Source organism: Tursiops truncatus, chromosome 8 (assembly GCF_011762595.2).
Source record: "Tursiops truncatus isolate mTurTru1 chromosome 8, mTurTru1.mat.Y, whole genome shotgun sequence".
NCBI lineage: Eukaryota > Metazoa > Chordata > Mammalia > Artiodactyla > Delphinidae > Tursiops > Tursiops truncatus.
In genome coordinates, this window is record NC_047041.1 from 61,407,966 (window position 1) to 61,428,427 (window position 20,462).

General features: G+C 44.3%; 2 protein-coding genes across 2 annotated transcripts; both read right to left on the reverse strand.

The window, feature by feature from the left end:
- Positions 1 to 866: 866 nt before the first annotated feature.
- Positions 867 to 1,525, reverse strand: OR10A3 (olfactory receptor family 10 subfamily A member 3). Its single transcript, XM_033861706.2, is given in 2 exon segments — positions 867 to 1,259; positions 1,262 to 1,525. Coding segments are annotated over 2 exon segments (657 nt in total).
- Positions 1,526 to 15,822: 14,297 nt separating this feature from the next.
- NLRP10 (NLR family pyrin domain containing 10) lies at positions 15,823 to 20,385 on the reverse strand. The gene is given in 11 exon segments (XM_004332584.3): positions 15,823 to 15,970; positions 16,450 to 16,514; positions 16,516 to 17,042; positions 17,045 to 17,237; positions 17,240 to 17,333; positions 17,335 to 17,507; positions 17,510 to 17,727; positions 17,730 to 17,843; positions 17,846 to 17,920; positions 17,923 to 17,987; positions 20,375 to 20,385. Coding segments are annotated over 11 exon segments (1,683 nt in total).
- Between the last annotated feature and the right edge of the window lie 77 nt (positions 20,386 to 20,462).

Genomic DNA, 20,462 nt, shown 5'->3' on the forward strand with positions numbered 1-20,462 from the left:
ATACTTGAAATTTGCTAAGAGAGTAGATCTCAGGTGTTCTCAAACCCCCCAAAAAGGTAACTATGTGAGGTAATGGATGTGTTAATTAACTTGATTGTGGTAATCATTTCACAATGTATATGTGTGTCAAATCATCATTTTGTACACTATAAATACATACAATTTTATTTGTCAACTATATCTCAAAACTGGGAAAAAGACTAAAATACAGGCATTTTAAAAAGAAAAATTGGTTTATATAATCAATAAATGAACAAATGAACTAAAGAATGATTAAAAGGAAACTATTTAGTTTCATTTGATTGCTTGTTTGTTTTAGATAAGCCTTACTTAATTGGTCCTTTTAAGAGCTATGAGAAAGAAATTTCAGGATATCAAGGGATGAGATTCAATCAAAGTTTTTTGCTGATGCTCCTTTGATGTCTAACTGAGAACATTATGATACAGCATTCAGATATTTTCCACAAGGTTTCAGCAATCTGCTAATGTAATTTCTTTGTTTTGTTTTGATTTTTTTGAAAGTTGAATCAGATTTGCACTCCACTACCATTTTTGGCAGGGGTAGGTATGAATATAAAGAAAAGTTTTTTTCCATCAAAAGGAATGTTTCATAAAGAGAAAATGCTCCAACCTCTTTTTTATCTCACCCAAAGCATAAACGAACGGTGGTGCTCCTTTGATGTAGGTTCAATGAGTCGGATACTTTCTATTGCCTACTAGCAATATTAAAATAAGAAGCAAGAATGAAGTATTATGTTTGTCACAGTGTCTATTCTTTCTGGGAAAGATACACACAGATTGAAACGATTCATGGATAATAGAAAATAGGCACAACTTATCATATTTATGTTCTACAAGAAAAAAATTCATATATTGTTTGACAAATGTTGAGGGCATTTTTGCCCTATAACAGAAATTTCACCAGTGAATGCATAGATTTCAAATAAAAGGATGTCTGCACATGCAAGCTCTAGCCTTGGGGGAGTCTCACAGAAAAGATGATTAATTTCATTGGGGCCACAGAAGGGAAAACTAAAAACCCATGAGGTCTGCACAGTAGCCACCATGATCCCTGAGACCCATGAGAATATAACTAATTTCATGAAAACCCTTTTGTTCATAATCATTGGGTAGCTCAGAGGACGGCAGATTGCAGCAAATTGGTCATAAGCCATTGCCCCCAGAAAACATTCGGTCCCACCAAAAAGAAGAATGAAATACGTCTGTGCAAAACAGCCTGCAAAGGTGATCATACTTTTTTTTCATTGGAGAGGGCCACCAGCATTTCAGGCATAATGACTGCACTGAAACTCACATGCACCACAGACAAGTTCAGGAGAAACAAATACATGGGAACGTATAAGCGCTGTTCCAGGGAAATGATGACTATAATGATGGCATTTCCCATCAGAGTCACCAGGTAATCAACCAAGAAAACCCCAAAGAGCTGCCCTTGGAGTTCAGGAAAATTAGAAAAGCCCGAGAGGATGAATTCAACCACAGAGCTTTGGTTTTGCCTTTTCATTTCAGTAGTGGAGTGTATATCGTTTTTATGGACCATGTATGTAAATTATAAAGTAACAATCCAATAGCTGAGAGTTCAAGTCTGATATTCTTGACAGCAGATAAAATGATGAGTTCATTTTGACAAATCAACCTGAAAATTTTGAGAATGGCCAGTTACTGGAATAGTGAATCTTTCAAACATAAATAAAGAAGTGAAGAATTTTGGCTCGGAAATCTTGTCTCAAAAGTACAAAATAACAGCAGGTGTTCTCTGGCAACATTTTTGCCAGGTGGAAAATTAATCCTTTCCTTAAAACACAAACAGACATTATATTACTTAGAATCTATTGTCTATTACATTGACGTATGCATCTCTGTTCTTTTCAGTTGTATGTTTATATATGAATTTTCAAATAAAGTGTTTCAAATAAACAAAAAGCAAAAAATATCCAGAAAAAATTACAACTAATAATTCAAAACTAAAACAAATGTGGTGAGTATTTACGATAAATGTTAAGGTTCAAAATGCATTTATAATACTTTGTTTAGAATGAAATATATGAATAATACACCCCAACAAATACAGAAACACTAAAAAGGGGTTGAATTTAAATGCACTTATCTCAGATGAACATAAGTAAATTGCTTTAAGCACACTGGTTTCTGTTCAGAGTGGATTTGCCTAATTATACTGAAATTTGCCTGAATGGGAAAGTTCAGAGGTCAGTTCTCCATGGACTATCCTTGTGACCATAAAGTAGCTACCAAGGCTATAACCATGCCACTTCTATCTTTCTGATCCTGTGGTTTAACTCTCTCTCTTCCCCCTACACCAGCATTCTTTGAGTCCCACATCTCCCTGTTTTATTTTTTGCCATAACTCATCACCAACTGAAATAACACATATTTATTTGAGTTTTATGCTTATTATTTAACCCCCCCACTTCTGGAATATAAGCTCCAGGAGGACAGAAACTTTGTTCAGGTGTGCATTGTATTCTCAGAGCCTAGAGTAGATACTAACTTATATAATAGATGCTACACCAATATTTATTGAAGAGATGGAATAATAAATACTAAAATTAGGAAAACCCAGAATCTGCCCTTAAGGAATACAGTGTCTGAAGGAAAAATAAATCAAATTCAAAGAAATAGAGAGCCCCAGAATTAATCCATGGCTTCTGTAGAAGTTTGAGGCCCCCTGTGGGATTGGAAATACCACTAGACTGGCAGATTCAGCTTTAGTCCTGACTTTGCTACTACCTCCAAGGTGAGTCTCTGCTTCTCTCTGCACTCAGGCTCCCCGGTGTGGTTGGGGGCAGGAAAATAACCCAGGACATCTCTTCTGGCTCTGACATGCGTGTTTCTCTGATTTATTCAGGGAAAACTGCTGGCTGCAAGGCTTCCCCTCCATTCATATGACAGCCAGGCTGAAGGAAAGCTGGAACAGGGGTGGGTGGGCAGCACGTAGAAGGCACACGTGCTGCCTGAGTCCTAGGGGCCAGTCAGCCCCAAGCAGAGCTGACCATCTTCCTACCAGTTCAGCTGCTCTTCCTGAGCCCCTCTCTGGGCAGAGCACCTCACTCCTCCCCTGATCTCCCCTCCAGTCACCCAAACCAATTCTCCCCTGTCCCCAGCATCCTACTCACTGTTGGACACTTGGATCTTTAAAATCTGGAGTCCCTCTGGGCTCAGCAAGTTCATCACCACTGACACTGCTCCAGCTCACTGCCTCTTTTCCTCCCCCTTCAAACTCCCCCCATTGTTAAATGTTTTCCTAACTGGCTTCTCCAGGTTTTGTAACTTCTCCTCCAACCTATCCCTCATACCTCAACCAAAATAAGATCATCCTCCCTCCCCGAACTTTCAGAGTCTCCTTTTATCAGTAAAATAAAACACCCACTTCTCAGGCTGCCATTTAAGGGAAACCAGAGTCAGAGTAAGTATTCTAGAAATTTAAAGAGGGAAATATTACTTCTGAATGGAGTGCGAGAGTGAACAACCATAAGCGCAGGATGTCATGGTTAGAAGGGCCATTAAGTGGAAGGGAGAAGGCTGGCTTGCTGAAATCAAAAGTATTCCATGACATCTTAGTACTCGACTTGGCCTTTGGAGGGTGCTTTGAAAACTAGCAGAATTTCACTGTAGTTACATGAGGAAGCCAGGAGGACAGAAGGACAAGCAAGTGGAAGACAATGTAATGTGGTCTTGAGCTCAGATCATTAGGACAATAGCAGAGAATAAAAAGGTAAGTCGATTTACTGAATTTGGCCATAGCAATATATTAAAATCAAATGTCTATGTTAACTTTTTTTTTTTTTTTTTTTTTGTGGTACGCGGGCCTCTCACTGTCGTGGTCTCTCCCGTTGCGGAGCACAGGCTCCGGACGCGCAGGCTCAGCGGCCATGGCTCACGGGCCCAGCCACTCCGCAGCATGTGGGATCCTCCCGGACCGGGGCACGAACCCGTGTCCCCTGCATCGGCAGGCGGACTCTCAACCACTGCGCCACCAGGGAAGCCCCTATATTAACTTTAATAGTTATATTTTGGATATCAAAAAATCTCCCAAAATTAGTAAAGTGAACTCTACAGGAAAAAAAAAACAACCCTTTTTAAGGACCATTTCTAGTAGACAAAAGTATGTATTAAGCTCCAGGTGTATAAAACCAAATTAGTTTTGAAAATAAGAAAATTTTGAGTATCCTATTAAAAACATACAAACTTGAGGAATTCCCTGGCTGTCCAGTTGTTAGGACTCCACGCTCTCACTGCCAAGGGCCCGGGTTCAATCCCTGGTTGGGGAACTAAAATCCCACAGGCTGCACGGAGTGGCCAAAAAATACACACACACACACACACACACACACACACACACACACACACACACAAACTTCTGGGGCTGATAAAGTCAGAAAACAAATCTAAGTTGCTGTCTTCATGAGAGATTAAAAAAACAAGAAAAAGGGCTTCCCTGGTGGCGCAGTGGTTGAGAGTCCGCCTGCTGATGCAGGGGACACGGGTTCGTGCCCTGGTCCGGGAAGATTCCACATGCCGTGGAGCAGCTGGGTCCGTGAGCCATGGCCGCTGAGCCTGTGCGTCTGGAGCCTGTGCTCCACAACGGGAGAGGCCACGACAGTGAGAGGCCCACGTACCGCAAAAAAAAAAAAAGAAGAAAAACGGAACCCAAAGTCTCCACCTTTTCCCTTTAACACAAACTACAAATGCTGGCCTGACATTCACTGACATGTTCTTCTGGCTCTAATGCTAACTTTTTGCACGACCTTGGGCAAATCACTTCCTCCTCTGGGTTTCATCTTTCTCCATGACTGGCCTTATTTATGACCACTTTCCACCCCAGCTACAAACTTTTATGAATTAATGAGTAGTGCAAGCAAACTACTTATAGCTCTAATTATTACTCAAACTTTGATGTGAATGTGAAAGGCCGAGTACCTGGCATTCTTACATGAGCACTGATAGGCATCTCCAATTATCAGCAAGAAGAACTATAAATGGTAAACTCACTGACAGGTACGTAAGCAGAATCTCCAGTTCCTTACCTAATGATTGCCTCTGATTTTCATCCCATTTAAACAGATGTTTCACTTCTTTAGTTAAGAAACCCTCCCATAAATACAACTCAGTGATTCAGTGCACTGATTTTATAACATTAGATGACACTGAATTGTTTGCCTTGGGAGAATCTTTCTCTGGAGGACTTACTAACAATTTTTATAGATTTTCCCATATGGACATAAGAAAGCTCAGTTGCACAAACTTGGAGCAACATTTTCAGTTTCTACAGGGAATAAACACCTCTTCACTCAGGAGGCTTAATTCCACCATGACCTCCCCCATTAAGAAATTCTTCAGGGAATTCCCTGACGGTCCAATGGTTAAGACTGTCTATTCAGTTTCTCTGCCCATTTTTATTTTTTATTTATTTATTTTTGGCTGCATTGGGTCTTCATTGCTGCACGGGCTTTCTCTAGTTGCAGAGAGCAGGGGCTAGCCTTCATTGCAGTGCATGGGCTTCTTATTGCGGTGGCTTCTCTTGTTGCAGAGCACAGGCTCTAGGCATGCGGGCTTCAGTAGTTGTGGCACATGGGCTCAGTAGTGTGGCTCACGGGCTCTAGAGCACAGGCTCAGTAGTTGTGGCGCACGGGCTTAGCTGCTCCGCAGTATGTGGGATCTTCCTGGACCAAGGATCAAACCTGTGTCCCTTGAATTGGCAGGCAGATTCTTACCACTGTGCCACCAGGGAAGTCCCTCTGCCCATTTTTAAACTGGATTTCTGTTGTTGTTGTTGCTGTTATAGAGTTGTATGCATTCTTTACATACTTTGAATATTAACCCTTTTTCAGATATATAGTTTGCAAATATTTTATCCCATTCTGTAGGTTGGCTTTTCATTTTGTTGATTATTTCTTTTGCTGTGTAGAGTTCTTTTAGTTTGATTAGGCCCACTTGTTCATTTTTGCTTTTGTTGCTTGTACTTTTGGTGTCATATACAAAAAATAATTGCCAAATATACCCTGAGAAAACTGTAATTCAAAGAGTCATGTACCACAATGTTCATTGCAGCTCTATTTACCAGGACATGGAAGCAACCTAATTGTCCATCGACAGATGAATGGATAAAGAAGATGTGGCACATATATACAATGGAATATTACTCAGCCATAGAAAGAAACAAAATTGAGTTATTTGTAGTGAGGTGGATGGACCTAGAGAGTCTGTCATACGGAGTGAAGTAGTCAGAAAGAGAAAAAAAATTCCATATGCTAACACATATGTATGGAATCTAAAAAAAAAAAAGGTCATGAAGAATCTAGGAGCAGGACGGGAATAAAGATGCAGACCTACTAGAGAATGGACTTGAGGACACGGGGAGGGGGAAGGGTAAGCTGAGACAAAGTGAGAGAGTGGCACGGACATATATACACTACCAAATGTAAAACCAACAGCTAGTGGGAAGCAGCCACATAGCACAAGGAGATCAGCTCGGTGCTTTGTTACCACCTAGAGGGGTGGGATAGGGAGGGTGGGAGGGAGGGAGACGCAAGAGGGAAGAGATATGGGGATATATGTATATGTATAGCTGATTCACTCTGTTATAAAGCAGAAACTAACACACCATTGTAAAGCAATTATACTCCAATAAAGATGTTAAAAAAATAAATAAAATAATTGCCAAGATCAAAATCAAGGAATTTCTTCCCTAAGTTTTCTATTAAGAGATTTATGGTTTCAGGTCTTATGTTTAAGTCTTTAATCCATCTTGAGTTAATTTTTGTGAGTGGTGTAAAATAGGGGTCCAATTTCATTTTTTCAGCGTATGGTTATCCACATTTTTGAACACCATTTATTGAAGAGATTATCCTTTCTGCATTGAGTCTTCTTGGCTCCCTTATCAAGAACTAGTTGACTGTATATGTGGGGTGTTATTTCTAGGATATCTGTTCTGTTCTATTGATCTATGTATCAATTTTTAATGCCAGTAACATACTGTTTTAATTACTATAGCTTTGTATTATAGTTTGAAATCAGGAAGTGTGATGCCTCCAGCTTTGTTCTTTCTTAGGATTGCTTTGGCTATTTGGGGTCTTTTGTGGTTCCATATAAAATTCAGGATTGTTTTTCTATTTCTTCAAAAAATGTCATTGGAATTTTGATAGGGACTGCATTGAATCTAAAGATGGCTTTGCATAGTACAGACAGTTAAAAAAAATTAATTCTTCCAATTCATGAACATGAGGTATCTTTCATTTGTGTCTTCTTCAGTTTCTTTCATCAGAATCTTACAGTTTTCATTATACAGCTCTTTTACTTCCTTGGTTAAATTTATTCCTAATATTTTAGTATTTTTGATGTTATTGTGAATGGGATTGTTTTCTTTATATATTTTTCAGATATTTCATTGTTACTGTATAGAATCAGAAACTGATTTCTGTAGGTTGATTTTACATCCTGCAATGTTATTGAATTTGTTGGTTAGTTCCAACAGTTTCTTGTTTGAGTCATTAGAATTTCCTATATATAAGATCATATGATCTGCAAATAAGGACAATTTTACTCATTCCTTTTGATTTGGTTGTCTTTTGTTTCTTTATCTTGCCTGATTGCTCTAGCTAGGACTTCCAGTACCATGTTGAGTAAGAGTGGTGAAAGTGGGCACCACTGTGTTGTTTCTGACATTAGAAGAAAAGCTTTCAATCTTTCACCATTGAGTAGGATGTCGTCTGTGTTTGTTGCATAGGGACTTTATTATGTTGAGGTATGTTCTTTCTATACCCAATTTGTTGAGGGTTACTGCTCCAATCTTGAACCCTGGCAGAGGCATCATCATGAATACTTACGAGACCCTTGTTCTATCATGGCTGATGTGCCTCTAGACCCCTCTGGCATTGTACTGAGGGTTTTCTGCATCCACTTTTGTCATGATTGTCACTGACAATGTTCCTTCTCAGATAAGTTAGAATTTTCTCTTCCCTTTTTGGAACACTGGCAGAAATACTACCCCATCTTTACCTTTAAAAAGTGGCTACTGACGGTACTTACTCTGTTGTTTTTCTTCTTAGTTCGCAAGAGACTCAGGAAGAAAATAATATCTTTGTGTCACACTTCCTGTTCCCCACTTCCAGGTTTCTTACCATGATAGAAGGTGACTGGAAAATCCACACAGGGTTCCTAGCAATGCCTTTTATAGTCAGACACTCAGATTGTTCAATGAAGGAATGGTCAATTCCAAGGTCTTCTCATTAGTAGGATGAGTGACTATTTGCCCCTTGACTTCCTTTGTATCCCTTTCTCCCTCACTCCAGGACTTGGGAACTAACTCCTAAAGTGTGAAAAGTCCTTGAAGTGATTCATTTATGGACTTCCCTTACTGTTTCCATTTGTTCCCCATCCTCCCTTTCACCAAGATTTGAAATCCTCTCTTCTTCACCCACCACATCCATGTCCTTCAGGACTATCAATGAAACTGTTTGTAAGGTTTCTTGTTTTCCCATCCATTCTACCCTATCTATACTTCTTTCCAGCGTCTTGCAAAAACAACTAATGAAATTTGAATGGGTCTCAGCTTACCTCCTTGTATTTATACAATAATTTAAAGTAGGCAATGTGCTTTCTCATATGTATAGGGACATTTGAGTATTGACTCACCATCATTCATTGGCCTCCTTCCCCTGCTAACAATACCTTTATTTCTCTTGGGGAATCTTTTCATTAAACCATTTCAGGTATGCATAGCTGGGATTGATGCTATTCCCAGCTATGGAGTAGGGGCCATGAGAAGTGCATATCAGCAGCATTTCCCATTCTAGTCACCATCACAGTGTCTTGTTCGTGGCTTCACAGGTGATCCCACTACAGTGAACAATATGGGAGGCGTCCTTGAATGGGTTTTTGTGAATGAAAACCTTTGTTCCGCTGGATAACTGATATGTTTCCCACAAGACACAGATTAGAGAAAATGTATCCCTAAGTGTTGTTGACAGCCTATTGCCTCTAGGAGGGGAGAGTTTCCTTGAGAATGGAATCTACCCTAAGGAAGCAGAGATGAGAAATACAGAAAGGGAACACAGGTCATGGTTATATCATCAGAGTTCTGGATAAAGCCAAGCCTGCAGGTTCATTCATCCCTATATTCTGCTGGGACTGAAGCAACGATCTTATTGACTATTCAACTCAGTGTAGACTGAACACTGAGTCCTCTGGTTCTAACACATAACCCTGTGAGATTAATAACATTATCTTTATTTTAGCAGAAAAGTAATAGAGCCAGAGAAGTTACATATTTGCTCAAAGTTACATAGCTAGTCCAGAAGTTTTAACTCCAAGTTAAAAAGCACCAACTATAAAATCATCTGAATGACTTTTTCCCACTTAAATTTTCAGTGTTACCATATTCGTACTAGAAAATATTAAACATTTTGGTAATGACATCCAGGCTTTCCACAAGGTAACTTCAATGTACTTGTCTTAATATATTTCCTATCACTGCAGAATTTTTTTTTAGCCACACCGTGTGGTTTTTGGGACCTTAGTTCTGTGACCAGGGATCGAACCTGGGCCCACGGCAATGAAAGTGCCAAGTCCTAACCACTGGACCGCCAGGGAATTTCCTGAACTTCAGATTTGAGGAGTCATTGCCATACAGGTCCAGTTACACCACTAGCAACCCCTAAAGTTAGGATGTAAGGAGAGAAAGGGGTCAAAAGAGAATCACAGGGAACATTAACATTTAAGTCTCAGAAGACCGCGAAGGAGTTGATCAGACACATGAGAAGAACTAGACAATAGTGTCCCTGTAGTCACAGAAAATTTCAGGAAGGAAGGAATGACCAAGGTTAGCATCTCTGACCCTCCAGGAATCCTGAACCACCTTTCATATAAAAAGAGGAGCACAGTTTTCCCCAGACCTCTTATTATATTTCATAAGAAATGTTAGCGGGAGGAAAACCTCCCAGTTGCTTTATGCAAAAAACTATACGAAAAGTAATAGGGGAATAGTCCAAACCTTAGGCAAAGAGAGTCAGAAGTAGTCCTAGGAATGAGGTTCGGAGCTTCAAAAGTGACCCTAAAATGGCTCCTTAGAAATGACAGCAACAATGCAAACCCCACTTCAGAGAGGTGGACAAAAATCTTTAGCTGGATTAAACAACAGAAAAGGATAAAGAGGTTATCCCCATACTATATTTAAGGAGGGAAGGCCTATGGGTGGCAGTGCCTTTGTACATCTGGGGAGGGATCAAAATTTATAACCAATTTTCTGCCTCTGTACCCTGGGTCTAGTGAACTTAATTCCAGTTTTATCCATACCTGTCCACATGCTGATGTGAAAAAGACATACTAAAAGCAAGAAACAGGCAGAGTTGGGTGATCTTTGTAAGTGCCCAGCCACCTCACACATATCCGACTTCATGTATTCTCTGCCAATCACTCCCTACCTGGTAACCATGACCCAGATGTCACTGGACAGTGCAGGCTATCGTCAAGTGTAGCATACCAACCCAATCTCAAGGCTGCCATGGATTTACTAACATAAGTTCAGTCTTTTCCTGGTAACCCTTCCCCAAATATTCCCAAGAATACCCAGAAGCATTCACATTTTAACCTGCTACAGGATCCTCACCAGTTTATGAGTTGTACAAGGGGCCTCTTTCCTTTTAAGAGTCCCAGGGAAGGCAAGGAGAGGCGGGGGATTTCAGCAGTAGTTGGAGCTATGGAAGCTGATATCTTACTCCACATGACTCATGGCTGCTGCCTGTTCTACCATCACCCTGCTCCACATAGGGCAGCCAGATTGAGCAAATAAAAATATCGGATGCCCAGTCTGAATTTGAGTTTCAGACACACGACAAATAATATTTTAATATAAGGATGTCCCATGTAAAAAAAATTATTCGTTGTCCATCTGAAATTCAAATTTAACTGGGCATCTTGTATTTTGTCTGATACCCTCTTCCATCTGCCACTCTCAAACCCCACTCTTTCAGAAGAGGTTCCCACAGCTGTTATCTAGGGACGGAGTTCTTTTTTTTTTTTTTTTTTTTTTTTTTGCGGGTACGCGGGCCTCTTCCTGTTGTGGCCTCTCCCGTTGCGGAGCACAGGCTCCGGACGCACAGGCTCAGCGGCCATGGCTCACAGGCCCAGCCGCTCCGCGGCATGTGGGATCTTCCTGGACTGGGGCACGAACCCATGTTCGCTGCATTGGCAGGCGGACTCTCAACCACTGCGCCACCAGGGAAGCCCAGTTTTTTCCTTTTGACCACAGCCTTTTCTTTCCCATGGTTCACACCTCCTGCCCCCCAAAGGGAAGCTAAGTAAAGACCAGATGAGGAGAGCAGCCAAGACGGTGGAGTAGAGAGGCTCTCAGAGCTCACCTCCTCTCGGGAGGACATCAAAATCACAACTATCTGCAGAACAACCATCAGTGAAAAAGACTGGAACCTACCAGAAGGAATCTTCTAAAGCTAAAGACATAAAGAAGGAACCAAAATGAAACCAAGACCAGTGGTAGGAGGGGGAAACTCAAACAAATCAAACCCTATACCCCTCAGGTGGGCGATACACAAACTGGGGAATAATTATAGTGCAGAGGTTCTCCCACAGGAGCGAGAGTTCTGAGCCCCACGTCAGGCTCCCCAGCCCGGGGGTCTGGCACCGGGAAGACAAGCCCCCAGAGCATTTGGCTTTGAAGGCCAGCTGGGCTTAATTGCAGGAGCCCCTCAGGACCAGGGGAAATAGAGACTCCACTCTCAGAGGGCGCACGGAAAACCTCATGTGCACCAGGACCCAGGGCAAGAGCAGTAATTGATAAGAGCCTGGGCCAGACCTACCTGCTGGTCTTGGAGAGACTTCTGGAGAGGCGGGTGCGGCTCACCCTGGGAACATAGACACCGGCAGCAGCCGTATTTGGGAGCTCGTTCTACCGTGAGGAAGGCGGTGCCGGCGGGCGCCATTGTGTGGGCTCCTCCCTCTCGCATTTAGCACCAAGACGTGGCCCCGCCCAACAGCCTGCAGGTGCCGCTGGGACGCCTCAGGCCAAACAACCAAGGGGGCGGGGACACAACCCACTCATCAGCGACAGGCTGTCTAAGGACTAAAGAGCCCACAGCCGCCTGTAGACGCAGCCCTAGACACGGCCCTGCCCACCAGAGGGCCAGGACCCAGCTCTACCCACCAGGGGCAGCCACCAGAAGCAGAAAACTATGATTCTCCAACGCAGGCCAGACCCTACCCACACCCTACCCTGGGACCAGCTGGGCCCTGGCCTTTGCCCACCAGAAGGCCCATGCAACCTTCAGGACACCCCCGACCCCATACCCAACAGTGTCAGGAACAGCCTCCCACACCCACCAAGGATCTGAAATGGGCCCTGGGATGCCTGGGTCCTGCAGCCAGACTCCAGGAACCAGCTCTGCCTGCCTGTAGTCCCGCACTAACCCCAGGCCCTGGCTTCACCTGCCAGTGGGTGGGCAGCAGCCCCAGAATCTTCGGGACCCTGACTCTGCCCACCAGTGAGCCAGCCCTAGCCCCGGGGCCTCCTGGGGTTCCGCGACCAGCCACCTCGTGGCCAGGCCCCGCTAAACAGCAGCCAGCAGCATCTGCACGAGGGAGGGCCTGGCAGCCATCCAGACTAGGGGCCAACAAAGCCCACCAGACGACCCACACAGTCAACCCGCCACAACAGAAGGACCCACACGGCCCTCTTAGGGGGCATCGCTAGAGCGTATAGCTTGGGGAATGAGAGGGGAGTGCACTGCTGGGATGCACAGGATGCCTCCTGCAGAGGGCCACTTCTCCAAGGTCGAGAAACATAACTAACCTACCACACACATAGAAATACAAACAGCAACTTAGAATGAAGCAGCAGAGGAATATGTTTCAGACTAAGGAACAAGGTAAAACCCCAGAAGAAGAACTAAATGAAGTGGAGATAGGCAATCGCCCAGAGAAAGAGTTCAGAGTAATGATCATAAAGATGATCAAATAACTCAAAGGGAGAACAGATGCACAGAGTAAGAAATTTCTTTGTTAAGAAATTTAACAAAGAATTAGAAAATATAGAGAACAACCAAATTGAGATGAATACAATAACTGAAATGAAAAATGCACTAGAAAGAATCAATAACAGACTAAATGATACAGAAGATCAGTGAGCTGAAAGACAGAAATCACTGCTACTGAATAGAAAAGGAAACATAAATAAATAAAAGGACCAGATGAGCCCAGCTTCTCTCTGCACCTGGAATCACTGCTCCTTCCAGCCACCAGGTCCCATAGCCTGGTTGGGCCCATTCTTCAAGACTTCTACACATGGGGATCCCATTGGTTCTCCCTCTTACCCAGCCCTCTCAGGGTACCGCAGTCCATCAGACACACGTTATCTGTATACAGTATGATATATTATTTTGTCTACTCAGAACCCTTTCCTTTGGAGATCCACTCTTCCATTCCCTGTGTTTTAGGAGGTGCTGGTCCTTTCTTACTCAGCCCTTGGAATGTGGCCTAGGCCATGAGATTCACCCAAGCCAGAGAAGTTCATCTTCCAGACCAAAGAGATTGTTCAAGGCTTGACACCTGCTCAGGGTCAGGTCAGAATCCTTCCCCAATTTCCCTGTGGGAGATAAAGACTATTCCCTCCCTATGGGATTATTGGCTGTAAGGGTGGTTTATGTTGACTCCCCTTATGGCCATCTTCTCTACACATAAGGGTCACTCTCCGAAATAAGAGCAAAAGGCAACTATAGAAAGAGCAACAGAGGGAAGAGAGTGGAAGCCCAGATGACATTGTTAGAAAGAGCCAGACAGACCTAACTAGAAATCAGCTTAAAAAAAAAGAAAAAAAAAGAGAATATAGTTGGTCATTTAATTTTTGCTTAATCGTGTTTGATTTGAATGTAAATCCTAAGTGAAATAACGTGTCTAAACATCAACTGGATATTACATCCATGTTTTTTTAAACAGACCTCCTTGGCCCCATGAAAATCCAGCAATGTGGCTGGGCACCTGTTTTGCTGTTTGCAAAAAAATCTCTATGATACTCAGGAGTTGGTCAGCTGGGAGCATTCAGGCTCTCTAGGGGACAACACAGCCTAGCTCAGTGGGTTCCACCAGCCTCTTCAGTAACCCAGTACAAATTGCTCTTTAATTAAGTACATGGGCAGACATGCAGTTTCTTACACAGATTCTGTATATACACACAATCTACGTGCTCAACAGGCTACGTATATAATTATCAAATGTGGAGACACCAAACTTCCTGTGTGAAGAAGAGTTCATAATAATTAGTGTCATGGGGTCCCAAGTTGATCAGTCGAGGCTGAGTTACCTTGGATTCAGGTATCTGGGCACGTCCAGCAGATTTCTGGAATTGGTACACGTGAAATCAACTTGTGAGAAGTCATGACAACAGTAAAACTGTGTGAAAAACAAAAAGAGGGGTGTCTGTAACCTTCCTGTTACAGGAAGGGGCACGGAGGGTCCGAGGCAGCATCAGCCGTCCGCAGCAACTGCTGGGTGGGGGTAGGTTTGCGGCGCCTGCACAGTCCTTGAGGACCTCTACACAGTGGGCTGAGGTGTGGGAGCTAAGAGAGCTCCCTGAGGAACCCCAGAAACTGATGGGGCTCCTGACTGACCTTCAATTTCCTCATCTGTAAAATGAGGGCTGGGAACTGACCACACCTACATCTAGAATTCCCTTTTTCTTCTTTTCTCTACAGAGGGAACCAAAGCAGAAAAAAGAGATTAAGAGTTAGCGCTTAGAACTGACTGACATTTCCAGAAAGAAAAGTCAGTTAACGGCACCTCTGGGGACAGTCATGACATGTTATTAGCATGGAGCTAAATCGAATCACAGTAGAGCTTCCAGGACTAAAGGTCTGTGACAAGCCATGGCTCATTCCCAACATGGAAAATTGAGAAGTTTCTAGAAAGATGGGAAGCTACTGTTTAAGCAGCAGTAAGTCACAAATACAGAGTCAAAGGGTCATTCCATTATACCACAGTACAATACTTCTTTTATTTATTTATTTATTTTTGGCTGCGTTGGGTCTTCATTGCTGTGCGTGGGCTTTCTCTAGTTGCAGCGAGCGGGGGTTACTCTTCTTTGCGGTGTGCGGGCCTCTCATTGCGGTGGCCTCTCTTGTTTTGGAGCACGGGCTCTAGGCGCATGGACTTCAGTAGTTGTGGCTCATGAGCTCTAGAGCACAGGCTCAGTAGTTGTGGCGCACGGGCCTCGTTGCTCCACAGCACGTGGGATCTTCCCGGACCAGGGCTCGAACCCGTGTCCCCTGCACTGGCAGGCGGATTCCTAACCACTGCGCCACCAGGGAAGCCCAATACTTGTTTTAAATGTTAGCACTGATATGCTTCACATTTTCCAATATTGTGGAATGAGCACAGTCCACATTTTATTATATTAGGGAGTTTATTTCACAGGAAAGAGTCAAATGTCAGAATCACATGCTTGGTCACTGACATTAACATATAAGAGGAGCTACTGAAATAAGACTCTGCACTATCGAAACAGCCTGGAGTGGGGGGATGGGTGCTAAATAAGTGAATTTGAGCCATTGATGGCAAAAGTGGTTATTCCTAAGGGCTCATTCCACACGGCCTTTCCCCATGTCCTATGTTCCAAGTCTTCTGATCCCCTATTATCTAATCTCTTTCTTTTTGCTCTTCTGTCCTTATACCCCTTCCAGTATGCATTAGTCTAATCTCACATCTCTCCATTCCTTCCTACTGTCTGTCTTCCCCCATCCTCCTGTCCCTCCACCCCACCATTCTCCTAACCCTTCACCTCTACTGTCCCCACTTCTCTGCCCCACGTCCTGTTGCTCCTAATCCCCTTGTCTCTAGTTCCTCTGTCCCTCTGCCTTTTCCACTAGACGCTGACTTTTGGATCCCTGCTCTATTACTTTTGCCCACAATTGGATATTTTTTCTCCTTTCTGTTGTCAATGAAAATTGACAACCAAGTTAAGCCAAACTGAAGCTTATAACCCACAAGACAGGCTCTCAGAAGCTCTGAGAACTGTTCCACCTGTTAGAAGTCGAAGGCACAGTCATAGATTTTTGAGACAAAGGATCGTACATCAAAATGACGTACTGATATTCTACATAAAGTTCACCAAAGGTAAGTAGTTCAGGTAAGCATGTACAAAGCGAGCGGTAAGCCACCATGACCCACATACAGAGTTGGGAAAGAAAGCGAATCTTTTAAGAAGTTACACTGCTAGCATCAGAAGGAAGGGAAAGAAATGATCTTTACAGTTGAGCAGGCATTCCCACCGTTGAGGAGCTCTGGTTAACATGTAATGCAGATGCACACCACACGTCAGGGAGGGAGGGAGGAGGTCCAAACGGGCAGAGAGAATTTGATGTTTAAATTTTCTCGTCCTGCCTTAAAGTATAAATTTTATTTCATCACTGTCCATTACTCAAGCTGATTTTGACAGAAAATGAGTTCCTTCTATGGAATTTCTTTTCACTGAAAATGTTCCATCTTAAACGATACATCACTCATCCGAACACCCTTTATCAAACCCTTTACTTTAGATCCATACAGGGAGAATTCCAAATCCCAAGTCCTGAAATGCTTTATGGAATCCACTCGTTCTTTGAGGCACTTCAGATCCTGCTTTATCGAGGGAGAAATTTTGAGGCAGAACTTTAGCTCCCAGTTCGAGGAGCCCTCTTTTTTCGATATGTCCAATAAAAACTGCATACTGAGGGCCATCGCCTCACCCCCTGTCTGCTTCTTTTCATCTAGCAGCCTATTCACTTCTCTGCAGCACTCTCCCCCACCCCCCGCCAGCTGGCTCCGGTCCTCTTCCACCAGGTAGGACATGGCATGAAAAAATTCCTATAAGCTAATGCGGTAAAAGCTGTACTTCTTGATGTCAAGTCCCTCTTGGTAGCTGTTGCTGCTCACGAAAGCAGCAAGGCTGAGCCCATCTAAACTGTGCTTCCTGACGTCACCTTCTTCAAACACGATGCCCTCAGCTGCCAAGGGGCACAGCCCCTCAGGACCTTGTCCCGGGTAGGCTCAGAGCAGACCCCAGGGGCACTGTGGGGCAGGAAGGTGGAGACGTAGGCCGTGAAGATGTCAGTACAATTACCAGGCATCTCCAAGACCTCTCTGCCTTGCTCCATCTGCCCCTTCAGCCAGGAGCAGACCACGCAGCAAATGCCTGGAACCTGACATGGCTTTGTTAGAGAACATCATTTCTTTGTACAATGTCAAGGGCATTTCTGGCTTGCTCCTTATCTGTGAAGTAGGAGTTGAAATACCTCCTCCTCTCAGGCTTCTCTGAGGATGTGGACATGGGGTGGTTCTCTCAGCAAGGACTCCAGATTTCACAAAGCCAGCACCCGGGTGGTGACGAGAAGGGCGGACCTGGGAGCATTAGCATTCCTCCCCAACAGAAGGTGCAGCACATCCTCCGTGGGACTGGACCTCGGCGTCGTCACCCTCTCTGCAAAGGGCCCCTCTGCAGCTCATCACAGTCATCCAGGATGAACAGGAGCCATTCCAGCTGCCTCAGAGTCTCTGTGATGGGAGCTTGATTTTCCCCACAACGCCAGAAGAGGAGCTGGTCCAGTCTGCCCTCCGGCAGCAGGACCACTTCTCTGCAGCTCACATAAAAGACATCATCCAACTGGCCCGGATACAGGGTGCCAGTGGTCCAGTCCAGCACCATTTTCTGGCCAGTGTTGTCTTTCCCATGCCAGCCGACCCCTGTAGCACCACTATGGGTGGGACCTGGGAGGACTTTCCCCCTGGATCTAACAGAGCCTCCACTGTAACAGAGTCACAGTGGGCTGGGGCAGACAGGCTGATGACGCTGGGCTCCCTGAGCTGGGCGTGGCCACCAGGAGCAGCTGGTTGTAGCCGCCCTGATGCCCCCTTCTTGCCGCTCCTCTAGGCCGTGCACATGCTCTCGGTACATTTCTCCATAATCTGCACTATACAAGTGAGGTGTTAGGGGTGAGATGGGAATAAAAAGAGACAGACTCCGGCCTCTGCCCTTTGGTTTCATCTTCTGTGCCCCAGAACTTGTATCTCTCTGAAAGTTATACTTCTAGGGGCATGGGGAGGGACCGCTGCTCGTGTGTATGAGGGTGTGTATGCATGTGTGATGTGCACGTGCCCATCTGTACGAGTGTGTGAGGGTATGTTCTGTGTGTGTGGGGGGGTGTCCGTGGGGTGTGAGTGAATGCTTATTTCCCCATGTGCTCACGGGAGTGTGCTATGGACGCTTGTGTATTTTTGTGTGGGGAAGGTGTGTCAGTGTGCAACGGCACGTGTGTTTGTAAGAATACGTATACATGCAAAAGTCACCCTGTGTGTGAATGTCTGAGTGTTCATGTGAAATGTCCCCATGTGAGATGGTGAGGACAGAGAGAGAGGAGAAAGGAAAGGGAAACTGGAGAACGGCGAAGTCACAGGAGCCTGTTCCTGGTAAAGATCAAGCCAGGTGCTAAAGATGAGCCAGCTCCTGACTCTGAGTCAGCCTAAATTGTCCCCATCTCAATCCTACTGTTCCCCCTGCTACTGCTTTAAATGTCTCCTTTCCTTCCCAGGCAGTTTCCTTGAGAGAGTAGCCAGTACTCACTACCATGAGTCAACTCCCAAATTCTGGTTTCCATGCCCACCCCCTCCCCGCAGTTCCACTGGCACGGCTCTACCAGGGTTGGTAAAGATCCAAGTCATCAAATTCAAGGCTCGCTTTTCAATCATTTCCGGATACGCTGTTTACCTGAGTTTGGAGGAATGAAAAGAAAGAATGTGTGCCCACCCGGAGTACTGACAGGGGAGCAGGATCATGTGAATTCTAACTAGAAAAGGTAGATCCAGGGAGAAAGCAGCTCTTGGGCACGAGAGTCAGGGCTACATAATCCAACTTCACCCATCGACCTTGCCAGCTGGACGCTGGCACTTGACCCAGCCAAGGGAGTGGGCAAGTTCCTGACGGGCAGATGTTATCATCCTCGCCACACCAAGAAGGAAACTGAGGCTCAGGAAAAACAAACAAACCAACCTGTAGATTGCCCAAAGTTACACAGGAAGTTAGGATTGGAGCTCCTTCCACACATAGTAATGAGCATAGCAACCTTGTAATACTAATAACTAATGTACTTCTGGCATATGCTAAGAACTTTACAGAGCATCACCTCATTTAATCCTCTCCCATAGTACAGACTAGTATCTCCACCAGATCACTCCACACTTCTGCTTGCATGTCTAATCGACATCTCAAGGGTGACACATCCCAAAGTGAGCTTGGGATTTTTTCCCCAAAACCTACTCCACTTGTAGGTTTCATCATCTCAATTGACAACAGCCTCTTCATACTAGTCCGCTCAACACAAAAAATTGGAGTCATCCTTGACTCCTCTCACACCTCACATACAATTTCTCAGAAAGTCCTATTGCCTCTACCCTCAAAATATGTCCATCATTTCCCTACCTCTCATCGCTTCCACTGCTGCTGTCCTGGTCCCAGCCACCCTCATTTCTCATTTAGATTACCTGGCAATCTAACGTGTCTCTCTGCTCTTTCTCTCTCACCTCGCTCTGCCCAGTAACCACTCCCCCTTTCTATTCTTCTCAAAGCAGCCAAAGTGTGATTCTTTTAAAACTAAGACAGAGCATGACCCTCCCGGCTCAAAACTCCATCTGACTCAGACTAAAACTCAAAGTCCTTACATGGCCTGGTAAGTCCTTAATGATCTGCTCCCCAAGCCCTATGGAGAGATCCATGTCCTGCTACTCCCCGCCTTGATCCTAACACTCCAGCCATGAAATAGCCTCAAACACACCAGGCCTGCTCCTGCCTTAAGGTCTTTGCACTCTGTTCCCTCTACCTGGAGGTTCTTCTCCCCAATAATGGTTATACCCCTCGTCTCCTTTAAATCCACTCAAATCTCACATTCCCATTTTGACCTGCTCTAACTCCTCACGACTCCTGATTTCCTCCTTATTTTCAGCTAATTTTTCCTTTTTCATAGCACTTATCACCTAATACATTCTATAATGTACTTATTTGTCTCTCTCCAGTAGAATGTATACTTTTCGAGGACAGTGATCTTTGTTTTGTTCACTGATATATCCCAAAGCTCCAAAAGAGCATCTGGCACATATTCAAATTGTTGAATGAATGACTCACTGCATTGACACCTTAGGATGCTGTCAAGAACAAAGTCCTTTAAAAGGCACCTTGATGTCGATTATCCCATTGAAGTACCAATTGAGACCCTTGCGCCGCTCTCTGGCTCCATCTGGTGGCAGCTGTTTCTCTCCTCTCAGTGCGGTTCCAAGTTTACTCGGAACTACTTAGCTCGTTTCTCACCGAGTGCGCATCGGACCGAAATCAAAGAGCACAAACGCAGAGCAGAAAATTGTAGCCGTGAGTAGCATCATCAGAAGCCAATAAGCAC